General features: G+C 53.3%; 4 protein-coding genes across 9 annotated transcripts; 1 reads left to right on the top strand and 3 right to left on the bottom strand.

Annotated features, from left to right (window-relative positions):
• Window positions 1-2,887: 2,887 nt before the first annotated feature.
• Window positions 2,888-8,550, bottom strand: LOC117639410 (proton myo-inositol cotransporter-like). Of its 3 annotated transcripts, none has more exons than XM_034375025.1 (10): window positions 8,250-8,550; window positions 6,490-6,587; window positions 6,275-6,403; window positions 5,582-5,738; window positions 5,098-5,308; window positions 4,611-4,996; window positions 4,314-4,537; window positions 4,068-4,227; window positions 3,824-3,983; window positions 2,888-3,694 (listed from the first exon to the last, which is right to left on the bottom strand). In XM_034375025.1, the coding sequence occupies exons 1-10, from the start codon at window positions 8,408-8,410 to the stop codon at window positions 3,587-3,589; spliced, it is 1,794 nt and encodes a 597-aa protein (XP_034230916.1). In that variant the 5' UTR covers window positions 8,411-8,550; the 3' UTR covers window positions 2,888-3,586. The 3 variants fall into 3 exon arrangements, with proteins under 3 accessions (XP_034230916.1, XP_034230917.1, XP_034230918.1); XM_034375026.1 differs by having other exon boundaries at window positions 4,075-4,227; window positions 8,250-8,548; XM_034375027.1 differs by lacking the exon at window positions 8,250-8,550 and adding an exon at window positions 6,691-6,738 and having other exon boundaries at window positions 6,490-6,610.
• A 67-nt stretch (window positions 8,551-8,617) lies between these two features.
• LOC117639411 (intraflagellar transport protein 25 homolog) lies at window positions 8,618-11,499 on the bottom strand. 4 transcript variants are annotated; one of them, XR_004587366.1, is made up of 7 exons: window positions 11,320-11,499; window positions 11,070-11,212; window positions 10,870-10,976; window positions 10,704-10,772; window positions 10,486-10,604; window positions 10,256-10,374; window positions 8,618-8,942 (listed from the first exon to the last, which is right to left on the bottom strand). XR_004587366.1 is itself a non-coding variant. In XM_034375029.1 (6 exons), exons 2-6 carry the CDS (start codon window positions 11,180-11,182, stop codon window positions 10,336-10,338), a joined length of 447 nt encoding a protein of 148 aa, XP_034230920.1. In that variant the 5' UTR covers window positions 11,183-11,225; window positions 11,320-11,499; the 3' UTR covers window positions 10,029-10,335. The 4 variants fall into 4 exon arrangements, 1 of the variants encoding a protein (XP_034230920.1); XR_004587364.1 differs by having other exon boundaries at window positions 11,070-11,225; XR_004587365.1 differs by lacking the exon at window positions 8,618-8,942 and adding an exon at window positions 10,029-10,188 and having other exon boundaries at window positions 11,070-11,225.
• Window positions 11,493-14,929, top strand: LOC117639409 (intraflagellar transport protein 81 homolog). Its single transcript, XM_034375024.1, has 13 exons — window positions 11,493-11,798; window positions 11,886-12,022; window positions 12,088-12,268; window positions 12,347-12,502; window positions 12,585-12,780; window positions 12,868-13,031; window positions 13,112-13,297; window positions 13,387-13,593; window positions 13,679-13,868; window positions 13,958-14,073; window positions 14,157-14,317; window positions 14,394-14,522; window positions 14,641-14,929. Exons 1-13 carry the CDS (start codon window positions 11,691-11,693, stop codon window positions 14,735-14,737), a joined length of 2,028 nt encoding a protein of 675 aa, XP_034230915.1. The 5' UTR covers window positions 11,493-11,690; the 3' UTR covers window positions 14,738-14,929.
• LOC117639689 (uncharacterized protein CFAP97D2) lies at window positions 14,781-16,317 on the bottom strand. The gene is made up of 4 exons (XM_034375565.1): window positions 16,242-16,317; window positions 15,624-15,820; window positions 15,519-15,554; window positions 14,781-14,787 (listed from the first exon to the last, which is right to left on the bottom strand). The coding sequence occupies exons 1-4, from the start codon at window positions 16,311-16,313 to the stop codon at window positions 14,781-14,783; spliced, it is 312 nt and encodes a 103-aa protein (XP_034231456.1). The 5' UTR covers window positions 16,314-16,317.
• Window positions 16,318-16,329: the final 12 nt, after the last annotated feature.

The raw sequence follows: 16,329 nt of genomic DNA on the forward strand, positions 1-16,329 counted from the left end.
AGGGGAGACACGAGTAATCGTTTTTCAGTTCTCGGAACGTCGGACCGCGCAGTCTGCACAAGGCGGTGTGGCGTTCCCGACAAGGGATCCCGGCTCTCGAAAGCCTTCGAAGGCCTCGAAGGCCTCGGAAGCCGAGTCGCGCCCTCAGGGCACGCCGTCAAAGGACGCAGCCGCCGAGCCAAGCACGCCGCCAACGCCGGCCCTTTTACACCCTTTGCGTGTGTCCTCTTGAAAAGGCACCACCGGCAACGCAAGCTCGGTACAGGTCTGAGGAGCTTGGCGCTGTATCGCCCGCGCTTCGGCGTCAAAGTTTCCTCGTTAAAGAAGTACCGTTCACACTTTCCCTAATTTTCTTTTACATTTTTCTTTGTACTTGGACACGGAGCGGGGCAAGGCTTTTGTTGGTGCAACTTCTTTCGGTCTGTAGCGTCTGCCGGCGTCTGCCAGCGTCCGCCGGCCTGCCCGCATGAATCATGAATGAGGCCATCGAGGCGCTGTACTGTATCAACCTAAAGAGCGAGACAGTCGAGTCGACCGCAAATTTGCATGTTTCATTTCTGTTTTCCCCGTACTCTCGATTATTAATTTTTTTTTCGCAGTGTGGTTTTCCGCCCCTCCGGCTGAGCCCTTGGGACGCGACCAAGACGGCCAGCGAGATCCGGGCTTTTTGCTATTTGCCAACGGGGGCGGTAGAGAAAACAAAACACGTCAAAATGAATCATAAATCGAATCGGGCGCGTGTGAAAGTTGGTAGTGGAGGCGAGCGACTCGGAACATAAAGGGCAAGTCTAACGAGGGGCGTGAGTCCTGGGGGTGGGGGAGTCCCGGACATGTGATACGACCGACTTTGATACGCCATTTCCCGCCAAATCCGCCTTGATGGACCCGAGGCCGTAATTACGAACCAGTAAAACCGAGTGGAGCGCGTCGTGCGACTACATCAGCCACCAAGTCGGAAAAGGCCATCAGCTGCCAGCAGCGCGACACTTTCTTATTCCAACAACAACAACAACAACAACAACAACAAAGCCGGTTTCCTCCCAGTCCAATCTTATTTTTGTTGTTTGTTTAGCGGGGTGAATTAAAGGCCGCTGGTGCGACCCCACGACGTTTCGAGATCGGTGGTTCGAGTCCCGCCGCCCCCGGCCGGCCGCCGGCCCCGCGGGGCGTCGTCCGAGAGGCCGCCGCCAACTCGGCCCAAGGCCCAGCCTAAAGCAGCGAAGCCGCGCCCGAGGCAGCCAACTGAGTTGCCGCCAACTTGCCCGGGCGGGGGGGGGGGGGGACTCGTTTGCGTCCGGCCGAGTCCGGTAAGGACGACGGCAGGACTGCCACTCCACTCGAAGTCGCTGCCGCCAGTGCCGCCCCGGACACTGTCAGCCTGCGAACCGGCGGGTAGGCAACCCGCGCGCACCCGTGCGTCGCCTCCAGAGGATTGCCTACCTCGCAGGCGCCCGGCCGGCCCGAGAAGCTCGGTGGAAGGCGAGTGGCTACGCCGGGGCTACGCTGCCCGCGGCGCTCGAAGGCCCTCGGTGTTTGTTTTGGTTTTCGTTGGCAACACTGCTTGACGGCTTGACGGCTTGACGGACTCCCCTCGCGAGGCGCGCCCCCCTCCGCCCCCTCGCCCATCGCCGTCCCGGCCCGTCCCGGCTCGGGATAATGAAGCTCGGCCACTTGTTACATGACTCCCGGACGTCCTCACCTGCTCCTTCCACCGCGGGCGTGGCGAGGCGGGGTGGTCACGTGGGCAGCGTCTCGGCGGTCACGGCGTCGCCGGGGATCACGCCGCCGCGGCCGCGGGGGACGTCGGCGTGCTGCTCTCCGCCGCCCCGGGGGCGCCGGCCGGCCGCCGGAGGGCGAGGGGGGACGCGGGCACCGGAGCGCGGCGGCAGGCCGAGGGCCGCGGCCGCCGCGGCGTCATGGCGTGGTGCAGGACGACCTCGAGGACGACGACGACGACGACGTGCTAGGCGAGTGCCGCGCCGCTGGCAGCGCGAGGGGATGCTGGACACCGATCTAGCGCCTCGCGCCGCCGCCACACGACTGGGGCTGTGGGGCGGCCCGCCAGCCCCCTGCCACCCCCACCCCCTCCACCGCCCCCTCAGCGCCGCGCCCCGCCACCCCCACGCCACGCCACGCCACGCCACGCCACGCCACGCCACGCCGAGACCGTCGCGCAAGGTCGCCCTTCGCGGAGACGTGGTGTTTGCGCGGGTCCAGCGCGGTGCGCAGCGCTCCGTGTGGCGGCAGGGTGGGCAGGGTGGGCGGGGAGGGTGGGGTGCGACCGTCTTCCGGACCAAGGTGCGTGCTACTCGTGCCGTGCTGGGTGGCGGGGTGCCGCGCCACGGGGCCGAGGACGAGTTCTATTCACAGCGGCGGCGCTGCGCACCCAGCACAGCCGTGATGCGAACCAAATTCGCTGGCATTTTCCCGCCACGCCTCTGGCAGCTGCCTCTCTCAATTTCGGCGCCAGCGCTTTTTTGTTCTTGTTTCGTTTTCGAATGTTGTTTTCCCCCTGAGACCGCCTGGCTTTTGTGCGGCCTGCTGTGGGGCTATGGGGACGTCAACATGAAGAGGGTCTTGTTTACACCCGCATGGTAGGAGCCCCCCTCCCCTTTTCCCACCCGCACACCGCCGGGCTTCTTTCCCTGAATCCTCTGGGAAAGCTGCAGCAGAGGCTTTTAGCTTTTAGCGCTTCCCGAAGGTGTTCGGAGGAGCTTGCTCGCCCATCCGCGTGCTTTCGCCCTTTCGACTGCCATCCCCATGGAAGGGAACTACCAGCGTGGAGGGAAGGGAAAATCTCCATACAGTGGCCCGGCCCGCACTCAGTCACCCATTTTAAAAAATGTGCTTGAAAGTGGTATGGGGAATGCCGAATGACAAGACTATACAAGCTTTGCTCTTAATGTAGTTTTCTTTATTTAAAAAAAGAAAATGGAAATTCCACTTTGTGTACATCGGATAAACATTAAAACTCTTAGTATAGAGAGATAAACAATGTGTAAAAAAAAACAACACACAGTGAAACATAAAAATGAGTAATGGAAATAAGATACTGAAAACAGATGATATGAGTATGTCAGGGTTGTGGATGGGCCTATGAAAAAGTGATAACTACAATACAATTGAACATAAATATTTAAAAAATAATGATGCAGATATCTTGATTTTGGCAATCAAGTATCATTTTACGTTTGTAGCACAAATACTTTCAACACAATCAACTTGTAAATTCCAATGTGGTTTACTTATTCACTAAATCTCATGTTATGATGTACTCTTCATTTTCAGAAAATTGATACATCCATGAGTCTCAGACTTCAAAAAATAAAAACACAGATAAAAATAAGGGCTTTGAGACACCTCCATATAACAATTAGAGGAACAAAAAGTGATACCCAAAGTATTTCAAAGTGCAAAAATAATTTCATGAAGTCTTTGTACTACGCATCTTCAGCCACTTCTCTCACCTCAGAAAAGTTAGCTGACCTCATTGACTAGAAGATACAGATGCCACTAAATAACACAATCAAAGCAATCACAACACCATCCATCCTCTCACAACATTGTTCTCGTAATGAGACAAATATCACAGCGCATTAAAAGCAGTGCCTCGCACAGGGCAGTGCGGTACTCGGTACAATCTCTCTATAAACTGCAGCTCTCCCCCAGTTAGGCATCCACAGTCTTGACAGCCCTGAAAAAACAAAGCAAGGAAAGAGGCATTTTTTAATTGATCAAAAGGCAGGGACAAGAATTTGGTCAAAAAATTTCAGGTACAATGATTTTTTTTAGGGATTTTGTGTGTACTGACTCCTCAACTTACTGAATTTTGCTTTCCACCGCCGAGTTTTCGTTGGCGTCGATTCGGTGTTTCACGAAGAGCGACGGCATGTCCTCCAAGGAGACTCCCTTGGTCTCGGGCTGGATGAACCACAGCAGGATGACTCCGGTGAAAGCCACCACGGCGTAGAAGAAAAAGGCTCCTGCAAAACAAGGCTCGCGTTGTTTAAAAAAAAAGAATGAAAGTGAAACTGCTGTCGTGAGACAAGGAAGAAAGGGAGAGAGACTTTGGACCTGCAGCTGTGAGGGCGTCGATGAGAGACAGGAAGCTGATGGACACGACCAGGTTCAGCAGCCAGTTGGAGGAGGTGGCGATGCTGGTGCTCAAGTCGCGCGCCCACAGGCTGTGCACCTCGGCGTTCACGACCCACGGAATAGCGCCCATGCCTACAGCACCAATGTTCCGTTTTACAAATAAGGCAACAATAACATCAACAACAAGCTGGACAAGAAGGCAGTGCAGTGGCACGCACCAGGCGCGAAGCAGAAGAGGTAGAGCACGAGCGCGGCCACAGCGATCCAGGAGTAGGTGGACGGGCAGTAGCCCACGGCCCACTCCATGTCGGCGGTCAGCGGGGACATGCAGGCGCCGCCCAGGGCCAGGTTGGTGTCCTCGTCGCGCGGCCAGCACGACGTGCTGTTGCCGTTGACGCAGAAGCCACACATGGTGCGGGGGCTGGTGCAGGCGGAGCAGCCCCTGTGGAAAGGGCGCCAAAATGAAAGAGAGTTCGAACTGGAAACGGGTGGCGGCGCGCCGGAACACGCCTTACATGAACGCGGCGCAGGCGTCGCCAAGCGTGTTGACGTCGGTGACGGGGGGCGCCGTGTGGTCCATGAGCAGGAAGCCCAGCCCCAGGATGACGAGGGACACGCAGGCGCCGAACAGCGACCCCAGCGCCAGCGGCCGCCGGCCCAGGCGGTCCACGAACACCATGCCGATGAAGGTGCACACGCAGTTGACGCCCGCCACGCCGGCCGACAGCCAGATGGCCGTCGAGTCGTCGCCGATGCCGCTCATCTTCAGGATGCTGGCGCTGTAGTACATGACGGTGTTGATGCCGCCCAGCTGCTGGTAGGCCTGCAGCGCGCAGCTCAGGAAGAGCGCGCGGCGCGCGTGCTCAGTGCGGAGGATCTGCATCAGCACGTTCTGCTGGACCTGCAAGCAGAGCGTCGGCGTCTCAGTTCCACGGATCGTTGTGTCGCTGTCTCTCTCGCGCGCCTACGGGGCCGCGGGGCAGCGCGTGGAGGAACACTCACCTGCTGCTTCTGCTTCAGCTGCTCGTCACACGCCTCCTTGATGGCCTTCACCTCCTCGCTGACCTTGGCGTCCGGGCCGCGCAGCCGGCGCAGCACCGCCTCGGCGTCGTCCAGCCGGCCGGACGCCACCAGCCAGCGGGGGCTCTCGGGCAGGAAGAGGAAGCCCACCACCAGCACGACGGAGGGCAGCGCGCCCAGCCCCAGCATCCACCTGCACAAGCCAAGCCTGTCAGTGTCGGGGCGTTGGACCATGACGCGGAGCGCGCGGAGCGGGTCCTTTGACCGAGGCCGACAAACAACTTCCACACGGCGTCTGTCTATTTAATCAACACGGCCCTTGCCCTTACACTCGAATTTCAAGTTCGATTACAAAGGGACAGATGGCCTGCGCGGCACAAAGCCACTCCCCACACCCCTTGGACGCGACCCAGGCGACCTTGCCAATGCCCGCCAGTCTCTGTCTCTCTCACTCGCACCGACTCACCTCCAGCCCTGGTCGGCGCCCGAGAGCACGCCGCTGATGATGCCCGCCACGAACTGGCCGCCCGTCACCCCCACGGTGTACATGAGCACCAGCACGCCGCGGTACTTGGGGGACGAGCTCTCCGCGATGTACATCGGGGTGCTCATGCTGGCCAGACCTAAAAAAAAAAAAAAATTGTTTGGTAAAAAAAGCAGTATCTGCTACATAAATGTATCATCTGCTAAAGAAATGTATCATCTGCTTAACAAATGTATCATCTGCTAAATAAATTATCATCTGCTCAAAAATGTATCATCTGCTAAAAAAAAGGTTAAAATTTAGGTTGAAATTGAAACGAAGTAGGTGTGTTGCGTTTTCTACACGCGCGCTTCACGCGCCACTGAAAAACGGAAACTAAGCCGCACACCCAAAACAAGGTTATCTTCTCTTTTTTCACAAAGTGGGCGTACCACTATCGCGTGCGCTGCACACGCCCCTCTATCACGGCAACACGTAAACACGGCGTGATTCGCCGGGCCTGCCCGGGCCGCCCCTGCAGGGCGAGCACGCTGCCGGCCGCGCTGGCCGCTTGGCGGGAGCGCGCTAAAGATAGCCGCCATCGTGCCAATTGGAGGGTCGTCCAGTGGTCGAAGATGCATGTGTATCCAGACCTGGCCAATCAGAGGGCCCATTCCGGCGCCATAACTCACTTACCCACGCCGACGCCCACAATCAGCCTGCCCACCAGCAGCATCTCCTTGCCGGTCGCGAAACCCATGACCAGCGAGCCCACTGTGAACACCATGGCCGCCGCCAGGATGGTCTTCCTTCGCCCGTACCGGTCTAGGAAAAGAAAGTACCAACTTAAGCAAAAAAAAATAAAATAAAATTGATTTAAAAAAAATAAGAACTTAAGAAGTTTAAGTTACCGGTCCAGTAGCCGCCAATGAGCGAGAAGACCCAGGCCGACGCGATGGTGCCGGCCACGATGAGTTCATGCCAGAAGTCGGTCAGAACTATGGAGCTCCTGGTAGAACACATGAGAGTGCACTGGTGAGAAAGGCAACATTTAAAAAAAAAAATTAATCCCGCGTGTGTTGGCACACTGGAAGTAACAAGGTGGTGTGTACAGGACAGGCTTTGACAGGGTGACGTGATACCATTTGCCGATGCTTGCTACCTGAGGCCTCGGGCCTGAGGCCGGCGAGATAGGGCCCCAATCAACTCGGGGCAAACAACGCTCTCCATCGCGGTATGCAGCATCGAGTGTCGCGGTGCCTCGCTGCCCTGGCCGGCCAATAAACAGTGAGATTACTCGCTTGCAGTGCGGTGACGAGGCGGCACTTGCGCAATGGCGGCCGTTAGGGCTGAGCCTAAATGCCGCAGGCCGAAAACCGCCCTGTCTCCCTCGCACTCCTAGGCCGCCCCGCACGGCGGCGAGAGAGACAGGGCGCTGGGCGGGCGGGCCGCCGGGCGGCGGATTGATTCTCTGAGTGCCGACGGCACGCCCCGCGAGCGCGAGAGAGAGGCAGCGAAGCGCGCCAATTAGCCGGGGCTGATTAGGGCATCGCCGCCAGGACCGCCGGGACTCGAAGGGACGAGGAGTGCCGGGAAAAGTCCAGAACTTTTTGCCTATCGCCGACCCGGATCAAACAATCAGCGTCGGCGTCGGCACGGGCCGCGCTTTGGCTGTCAGAGAGGCGGACTGGCGCCTGGCGCTGTCACGGTGCGGCCCAGTGGCCGCTTCCGGCTTAACTGGAGGCTCCAGTGGCCACTCCAGCGGCCTAGGCAGGCCTCCAGGCCTGTCCCGTCGCATCCTCGCGCGCTCCACTGACGCCGGGCCCGGAGGCCTCCGTACAGTGGGCGAGAAGACCGGCGCCTACGGCCAAAACTCTAGACGCGTTTTGAGCTCCAGAGGCGCTGTGCAGGACTCGAACCGAACGCGTGACCCCACCAATGGATTCCTCGTTCGGAGAGCAATCCATTGGTGGGGTCACACTGTCGGTTCGAGTCCTTTACAGCGACTCTGGAGCTCAAAACGCGTCCGGGATTTTGACCACCTCCACCGGTCTTCTGGCCCACTGTGCGCAGGCCCCGGAGCGGCGGCAGCCGGCGCGTTGCGGCGCGTTCCCGAGTCCGCGTCTGTCTATCTATGCGCCTGCCCTGTACACAGCATCATTATTTCCCTCGTTTTTCCCTCGATGACGGAACGTGGGTGATTGTTACCTTCGTCCCAGAAATAGGCCGAGGTCGTTAGAAATAGTCGGGGAAATGTCAACAACTTTATCAACAAATAGCGCAATAAAAATACAGCGTTCCACCGGGTAAGTATTTACACATTGATAAGGGTGGATTCGGGTGGATTTGAAGTCGCGACGCCGACGGCTCAGCATCGGCTCGGAAAAGAGGCCGCGAAACAAAACAACAAGCTTGCGAAAGTTTAAATTTTATTGAGCTGCCGATCACCTGTCCGCAGACGGGGGCTATTCAGGAGCAGGTTCTGGGGTGCTGGGCGACGCGATAAGATAGTTCTAGAAGAGGAAGAGAGGAGGCAGAGATTGGAGGAAGGGGCACCCTTTGTTCTTTGTTTACGTTGCGTGTGGCGGGGAGGGGCAGGGCGATGCGGGGTGGGGTGCGGCACGCGACACATTCGGGGCTAAAAGCCGCGGAAGCCGAGACAAGGACTCACTTGATGACGAGCATGGCGCCAGACACGACGCCAGTGTCGTAGCCGAAGAGGATGCCGGAGACGGCGCTGAGCGTCACCAGCACGATGCCCAGCGGCGTCATCCTGGAGTCGTCCGCCGCGGCCGCGCCGCCCTTGCTGTCCACCACCAGGGCCCCCGTCATGTCGTCGCCGAGGTGTCGTCGTCGTCGGGGTGCCTCCAACTAACTGGGGCCACTTGCGGCCAGAGACTGTGCCTGCGGAGACCGGGCCCGACACTGATAACCAGCCGGCCGGCCGGGCAGGCCAAACACGTCCTCCGTCCCGCTCGCACGCGCGCGAACGCCGCCACCAGGCCGCCACGCCGCCCGGCGAACCCCCCGCCTGTCCGTCTCTCTCGCACTGCCACGCGGGGCGCCTCGGACGCGGCCCCCTCTCCACCTGTCGTCCACGGTCAGGGAAGTCCACTCCACCGGTGTTGACGAGAACTTAATCCCACTCCACCACCGGGCAGCGGGCGCGGCTAGGCACGTCACAGGGTGGCGCTAGGCCCCCGTTGTTCCACGCGCCACGCCGAGCCAAGCAGGGTTGCCAACAGGCCGCCAACACGCCGCCAAGGCCCCGAAGGCCCCTGGACACGGACACACGTCGCTTTGGCCGCATATTGGACATGCCGCGGACAGCGGCGGAATTTGTCAAAGAGGCTGTCACCGAACACTGCAACGTCAAGAAAAATACAATATAGCTTCCGACCCGAGCGTTCCCAGGAAGGGGAAGTGCCAGTGCTGGCGCGATGCTCGTGCAATGGCTTTACCACGTGTTTGCGGCCTCATTCATAATTTCGCCTGCCTCACACTCTCACACTCCCAATGACTCATGTTCGAAAAGTCGACTTCCAAAGACGAGACCTATCAATAAATTTCTCGGAAAGGGTGGGGGGTCGTTCGTGGAAACGATGGAAAACCACGTAGCCAATTGTAAACACTTGAAGTCCCTAGATTAACGCGGGATTTCGCTTCTTGTTATTGCAAGGCGTTTAGATAACACACGCCCCACTGAGAAAACAGGCCACATATGAAAGTGGCAAATAAAGCATTGTAAAATGACTTGTTGAGGACGCATTTCCCGCCCACGAAACCTTTCGAAGCTCGAGAGAACACATGTGAAGATAGTGGACAAACTTGCACGCTATTGAGAAGGGAAACGTGAGTCTCGCTGAGTGTGGCTCGCAAGTACTGTACCGAAGGCACTCAGAACAACAGAAGCACGCGGCGTGGGGCGAGGATAATCGCAAAGGGCAGCTGTCACGACTTGGTAGGCTATTCGTGAAAAGGTGCTCTCTCGCGGTGAGTGGACAGGGGGGGAAAAATCGATGACCACATTGGCGAATTGATTAATGATTAATTGATTGATAACCTGCTAAGGGAATGTCCCCAGGGACTCGCAGGGTAAGGACAAGACAAATAGAACGCGCAACGCGTGTCCTTGGCAAAGCAGCTAACGGCTTCGGCGCCGGCCCTGCCATGCCATGCCCCGCCGGACCACAGGAGGTGTCAAGACAGACTACTTTGTCGTGGGCATGTCACCTCCCGAATCTGGACCTTCGCGTGAAGCGACTGAGGTCCACTACACCCGTAAGGGGTCGAGTGATAATTAAGACATGCGCGAACGTGGGGGGTGAATCTTAACGTACGCGTCGTAATGGGATGACCGAGTAAACACAAACAGGATCACACAGACAAAATCAAAATCGAAAATCAACACTCACTCTCTTCAGCAGAGCTCTGAGAAATTTACCAGTGCTATTGTCAGTGAAAAAAATTAAGTCAACGAATTTGGGCAGAATATTTTATTAATTTTATAGAAATCTTGAGGTCCTCCTAAGAAAGGTTCTGATCGAAAATTTTTGAAGAAAGAATTTTTAAGAGTACTTCTACATTCTTATGGGCAGAAAAGTTGAGATCTAGGGAAAAATTTACAAAGCATTGAGAGGAGCAAAAGGGTATCATATTGGAAAATTGTTGTAGTACCTGTCTCTGGTGGGAGTCAGGAGCTCTGCTCTTATTACCCCCTCCATTCTGACAGGTCTGGAGTCTGAGAGGGCTTGTGGTTACAAATGATGTTGTAACTGGGTGCCAAACACTTCCACCTGGACACACATAATTTTTCCTCATTCACTGTTTGACAGGTACTGACACTTGTACTACAGCAGAAAAGTAAGACAAAATGAGTTCCAAAAGAGATGAATGAATCTCTTTACCTTGTAAATGGCGCAAAATTCTTGAAATCCATCTTTAATAGTAAACCGCAAATGATGAGCAGTAGTTGAATCAAGATTCACCTTTGAAACTTGGTGATGAAGATCTGTTAACTGCATATCTGTTTTGAAAAGAGAGGACATGTATTCTTTTTAGGTTGAACAAAACTAGTAGCAATCAGAGCAAAATTTTGTTTTATTTTGTAAAAAATGTGGCTTACCAAGCGTTTTTAATTCAACAAAACCTGTAGACAAATTTCCTGAACATGCTTCTATCAGCATGTTCTTTACTGTGAACCAAAGTGAAAGAAACAAATTAATTGCTGATCCTACAGAAAAATTTAAGGCACAAGGTAGCTATGCAAAAAATGTCGACCAGAAGCTTACCACAATAACTCCTTACAGTGATGGTACTCAGGTTGATAGGTTTTGGGAATGATATTATAAAAGAATGTGGATAGAGGCCTGTGGTTGTCCAAAATGTGCTCCTTGACCTGAAATAAGTCAAACAGTCCGACATAATCCGTGTTCGTTAATTTCCTTATGAGTGCGTAAGAGTATGCATTATGGAGGCATGCCTCTCTCACCCATCAATTATGTTCTGGCTTGAAGCTATGTCTTCATGTCCGCATGAAGAAAATGAAATGCGGCAACCATGCGATGCCAGTGCTAAGTCTTGCATGTCTGTTTCGTTCAACATTGTACACCATGAAGCATGCTGGCTTCAGTGCTGCAAACGCAAACTGGCCACAGTAAGTTTATTATTGTTTGGCCAACAATGAATCTATTGGAAAACAACAGCCTTCCCCAACAATAACACAATAGTTATATGCATACCTCGGCAGCCACAAAACGAAAATGTGACAGTTTAAATGAAAGTCTCAAATAATAAAGTGTAATGATTTAATATCAATGTGCGAGGGAAACAAGTGGTCATGACTGAAAAAGCGGCTTGTGCATTTGCTTATTTGTTTTTTGACAGCAGCATTCCAGTCCACAATAGTAGCAGAAGACACGGCAAACTGCAAACATCGAACAATTGACTGACGATAGTCTATTCGCAGTTCGAGCTCGTACTGCGTATAGTGGGGGTGAGGAGCCGAAAGGAAAACAAACAAACATTCCATTCCCTGCTTTGGCAGTTGCTTGCTGTCAAAGAATTTATTGACACCCTTTCAGAGAATCGCGAAAACCGAATCCAATTCAAGATGAGTGAGCAACTCAAATTCATTGTGGAGAGGTTGAATGAGAGCCCGTTCAACAAGAACTTTAATCTAATATCATTTGACTCCTCTAGCTCCGAGCAACTTCTGCAAGTGAGTTTTATTTCTGATGTACTGGCACCTGTTATTTCTGTCTACCCTCTGAGTGTAATACTGTTGTCTGATTCCCCCCTTCCTAAGGTATTGAGCGATGTTTTGGCTGAGATGGATCCTGCTCATAACGTTGACATCCGTACAGAAGAGCCCGAGGCAACTACTATGCGTTTGATTAATGCTCTACGGATACTGAAATATAAGACACCACCAGATGTATCATTGTAAGTTCTCTTTTGAAATTGTCTAGGTGCGCCTTTTTAACTACCAATAAAATACTGTTTTCCAGGAAAGCCTTTGGTCAAGGAATTGTTCAGGGAGACAAACAAATATTGCACCCAGTTTTAGAGTGGTTGCTTCGTAATCTAGAAGATTTAAGAAAACGTGCATACCTTGCAAAGTTTCTGGTGAAATTGGAAGTGCCTCCTGAGATTCTTGGAGATGCAGATATTGCAGCAATGTATGAACAGGTAATGCTTAATAATATATTTGCTTCAGTAAGTTATTTGTTCATTTTACATAACTATCAATTGATTTGTATGTTTCAGTATGAGAACCTCATTGAGGAATTCAAGCTCATCCACAAGGAAACTGAGACAGTGAAGAACAGCGGTTATTCTGTTGGAGAGCTCAAGAGTGACATGGAAGCCATGGAAAAAGAACGAGACATTGTGTTGAACCGTATCCAGCAAGTTCAGAGAAAGGTATTTTTTGTGCAGCTGTAATGGTACATGATACATGATAAACACTTTCAAAGTCATTTCATCAACATATGTTATCTTTCAGGTTGAAGGTGTTCCCTCCTATGAGGCCATGCTATCAGCTGCTCATGACTTGAGGGTCCAGCGTGAACTTGAAAAGGAACTCATCAATCAACGGCAAGATGAAGAGACCACTCTTTCTCATCGCGATCAAAGGCTACAACGCTTACAGCAGCAACTGAAAGACTTGCGTCATGCTAGTGTTGGTGCCTCACCCCAGGGTGAGTTTCAGTGCTGAGTATTAATTACAAATAGGATTAAATTCTCTTTAGTTTATGAGAAACTTATTTTAATTTTAAATTCTGTAGGTCTGTTGCAAAGACTAGAAGAGGAGACAAGTGTCAATTCTTATTTAGCTAAACAAAAGCTCCCAAGAGAGATTGAAGCAAGGGAACAGGATGTTGCCATCATGAGTGCTGTTCTGGCAGAACCTGTTATGGGCCACAGCGAATTAGATGCTCTAAACGCCAAGGTACTGTGTACATATCTTTTAACTTCTTTCTGCCGATTTTCTCTTTTCTTTTCTCAACATTATTTGTTTTGTTTTTTTAGCTTCAAGCTGTCAATGCAGAGATTAGTCAGTTAGTGCAGCGACATTTAGCAACAAAAAATCCCGCTGAAGATAAACTAGCCCCATTTCGGCAACAGGCTGCAATAATTGCTCGCAAAAAGGAGTCTACAGCTGAACAGCTTGCTGAAATGCGTGCTCGAGTAGCATCTCTTGATGAAGAGCTTCAGGTATTGCTTACCATCAGAAAATGACTGAAATTAAATTATGGTACAGTATGATTTTAGTTTTGAACAATTTATTTTTCAATTCTTTTCAGGAAAAGCAAAGTCAACTGCAGTCTGTAGCTGGTGATGCTGTCTTAAGGGGAGAAGAATTCAAACGATATGTGAATAAACTGCGTGGTAGAAGTTCCTTGTATAAAAGACACAGAAGTCAACTCTCTGCTTTGAAGGCAGAATCAGGTGTTTTGTCTTGGACAACTCAAATATTGACATCTCGTACTGAGAAAACATTGTCTGGAATGGTTAAGCATTTTTATTTTATTTTTTTCCTTTTTTGCCATTTTTTTTGGAAGGTTGTGTTTATTTACTTCTATTTGAATGACCTAGGCTACAGTTGCTGCTCAGCATGGAATGTCTGGAATTTTGGAAACAGAGTCGCGCTTGGATGAAATGGCTCTTCAAAAAAGTGAGCTGGACATGGCTAAGGGGCAGAGTCTAGAGCAGATTTCTGGGTTGGTTCTTCAACTCAGGGAACAGATTGCAAGTCGTAAAGCTCAACTGGCTCCAGTAATTAAAGGTATTTTTGTTACAATTTATTTTCAGGAATGACTTATGTCCATACATGTATATACAGGGTATTTTCATTTTCTCATTTCTGCTTGCTAGAGCTGAGACCTTTGCGTGAAAAGTGTCAGGAACTTACTGCTGAGTACAATCAAACCAAGCAGAGACATGACTCAACTGCTGCTGGACTAGACAGCAGCTTGGCTAAACTTGAACAGGTATACAGCATTGTTTTGGTGTCGATTGTACCTTGTGAACTGTCTGTTATCTTTATCATAGTAACATTTTTTTAATGCTCCAGGAAACCAATGCCTTGCAAGAAGAACGTGATGATTGGGAATCAGAATGTCACTTACTTGAGGCTAAAAGTGTGATTATGGAAACAGAGCTTGAGCGTGTTGCAGAAGAAATCCGGCTTTATCGAGGTGGAGATGGTGTTGAAAAAGGAAAGAAAACGCTTCGGTAAATATCTGTATCTGGCATCGCTCTGACCATCCTAGACTCTTTCATGCCCATTTATATTCTATTTGTTGCGCAGTGAGCAGCTTGGTGCTGCCATATCTGAACGGGAGAAGCAGAGCCGGGTATTAAAGGAAGAGCAGAAGACCGTTCAAGAAGTTCAAGTGAACAACCAGCTTCAAAAACAACTTTGGAGCCAAATTCAAGAGTAAGTTCACTTGGCACAAATCAGCTAGTAGAGCTCATGCTCATCACATTTATTTGAAGCCACTTACTTCTGTCATGAGTCTCACTTCAGTCCTGCCTTTTTTCCTTTCCATCCTCAGGTTGATGGAGGCAAAACTTCAATGCTACAGCAGAGCCAAGGAGATGTCTGGGACTGTCACCATAGAGAGAGGATCTGAAACGCTTGTTCTGCAGTAGTCTGTCATCGTGTCTCATCAACTTAACCACGTTACTATCACCTCTAGTCACTGTTTAGTTTTATTTAATTAGTATTTAGTGGAACTTCCGTCCAATTTGTTATTTATTTATTGATGCGCACCAAAGTATTCTCAGCAACCACAAACCAAAGATGTTTTAGCAAGTACTTTATTTTATTTATGCAAAATGAAGAAAATAAAAAATTTATGAAAATAAAAATTTAAAATGTGTAAAGATTTTTTTGTGTCAAGTCGTCGCGGTGCGCGTCTCTCGACTGCGGCTTGGCAGGCGCGCTGGCCTGAGCGGCTGGCGCCGGTCCTCGGGCTCCCCGGCGGCCCGCGCGCTCCGGATGCGCACCGACGCGTGGGGCGGGAAGCTGATGGCGAGCCGCAGGGCCTTGTAGGTGATGACGACCTGGTCCAGGGGCATGCTGCCCAGGCCGGCGCTGCGTCCGGGGAGGCCTGCCAGTGCGGAGGCGGCTGAGGCGGGGGCGCTGCGCGCGTGGCGGGGCTTGGTGGCGGGCAGCACCTCGACGGCCGTCGCCGAGGGCGCGGCCCGGTCGCCGCCGTCGGCGGGGTTGGCCGCCGACGACGCCCTGTCCCTCCGGCGGGCGGTGCGGGGGTGGCAGGCCGAGCAGCGCAGGTTGCGCCCCTCCGAGTCCTGGGACCCCTCCTGCGAGTCCTGCTCCACGGCCTGCACCGCCTCCAGCTCGGGCGTCGGCCTGGCGGTGCGAGGGCGACGCGACGGCGAGGGCGAGCGCGGGGGCGGCGGGAACGCCGACGCGGGGTCCAGGTAGATGCCGACCCTACGAAGGAAGCTGCACACTCGCGGTTAGGCACCCGACCCGCCACACCCACTCCACAGCGGTGCGAAGGCTCGGACTCACGTGGGCGGGGGCTGCCGCCAGCCGTTGTCCACCCTGGAGGTCCGCATGATGTGCGCCAGCCGCAGCACGAGCGCGCAGTTGTCCTTGCCGATCTGCGCGCACCGCTCCGACTCGCTCTGCACCTGCTTCAGCTTGCACGACACGTGGCCGCGCTCCGCGGGGGGGCCCACGTCGATGACCGGCAGCGCCGACGCCACCTGGCGGCACCCAGAACGACCCTTTGGATGGCGGACAGGTGCAGAGTGTGTGCTTACGTCCAATACTCGGTCGGGTTGCCTATCCTCAGGGGATTTCTTTTTTCGGGAGGGGGAGGGGGAATGCCTCCACACTCCCTCCGAGGCCCCACCGCCATACCTTGAGCGGCCCTACCAACCCCTGTTTGATCAATGCCGCCGGCCGGGCTGGCAGGGCTGCTCCCAGAAAACACGCACACCCCGAATGACCGAAGGGTTACGAAAATGACAGCTGTGATGGCTAAACACTCCCTGAATGATGGAATGATGGCCCCACTTGGAGTGGCGGCCGTTTTGCCCTCCATGACTGCTGTCTCCCACCGCGGCCTGGCGTCGGCGTCGCCCTGCGGCCGGCCGCTTTCGACAACCACGTACAGTGTACTACCTTTTTCCGGTGGTGGTGGAAGCGGCGCTGCTGCCAGGGCCGCACCAGGAGGTTCTCCCGGCGCGTCAGCATGGCCTCGCACTCGTCG

Source organism: Thrips palmi, unplaced genomic scaffold (genome assembly GCF_012932325.1).
Source record: "Thrips palmi isolate BJ-2018 unplaced genomic scaffold, TpBJ-2018v1 HiC_scaffold_11, whole genome shotgun sequence".
In the NCBI taxonomy this organism is placed as follows: Eukaryota; Metazoa; Arthropoda; class Insecta; order Thysanoptera; family Thripidae; genus Thrips; species Thrips palmi.

Bases quoted from the DNA above. Each gene is read 5' to 3' on its own strand.
- LOC117639410 (XM_034375025.1), bottom strand. From the start codon at position 8,410: ATGACGGGGGCCCTGGTGGTGGACAGCAAGGGCGGCGCGGCCGCGGCG. The intron at 6,404-6,489 runs GTAACTTAAACT...TTCTTTTCCTAG, and splicing joins CATTGGCGGCTACTGGACCG to ACCGGTACGGGCGAAGGAAG. The intron at 5,309-5,581 runs GTGAGTCGGTGC...TGGCTTGTGCAG, and splicing joins GGCGCCGACCAGGGCTGGAG to GTGGATGCTGGGGCTGGGCG.
- LOC117639411 (XM_034375029.1), bottom strand. From the start codon at position 11,182: ATGTTGAACGAAACAGACATGCAAGACTTAGCACTGGCATCGCATGGT. The intron at 10,773-10,869 runs GTAAGCTTCTGG...TTTGGTTCACAG, and splicing joins CACTGTAAGGAGTTATTGTG to TAAAGAACATGCTGATAGAA. The intron at 10,605-10,703 runs GTAAGCCACATT...TTTTCAAAACAG, and splicing joins TGTTGAATTAAAAACGCTTG to ATATGCAGTTAACAGATCTT.
- LOC117639409 (XM_034375024.1), top strand. From the start codon at position 11,691: ATGAGTGAGCAACTCAAATTCATTGTGGAGAGGTTGAATGAGAGCCCG. The intron at 12,023-12,087 runs GTAAGTTCTCTT...ACTGTTTTCCAG, and splicing joins ACACCACCAGATGTATCATT to GAAAGCCTTTGGTCAAGGAA. The intron at 12,503-12,584 runs GTATTTTTTGTG...GTTATCTTTCAG, and splicing joins TCCAGCAAGTTCAGAGAAAG to GTTGAAGGTGTTCCCTCCTA.
- LOC117639689 (XM_034375565.1), bottom strand. From the start codon at position 16,313: ATGCTGACGCGCCGGGAGAACCTCCTGGTGCGGCCCTGGCAGCAGCGC. The intron at 15,821-16,241 runs GTAGTACACTGT...GGGTGCCGCCAG, and splicing joins TCCACCACCACCGGAAAAAG to GTGGCGTCGGCGCTGCCGGT. The intron at 15,555-15,623 runs GTGAGTCCGAGC...GCGAGTGTGCAG, and splicing joins TGGCGGCAGCCCCCGCCCAC to CTTCCTTCGTAGGGTCGGCA.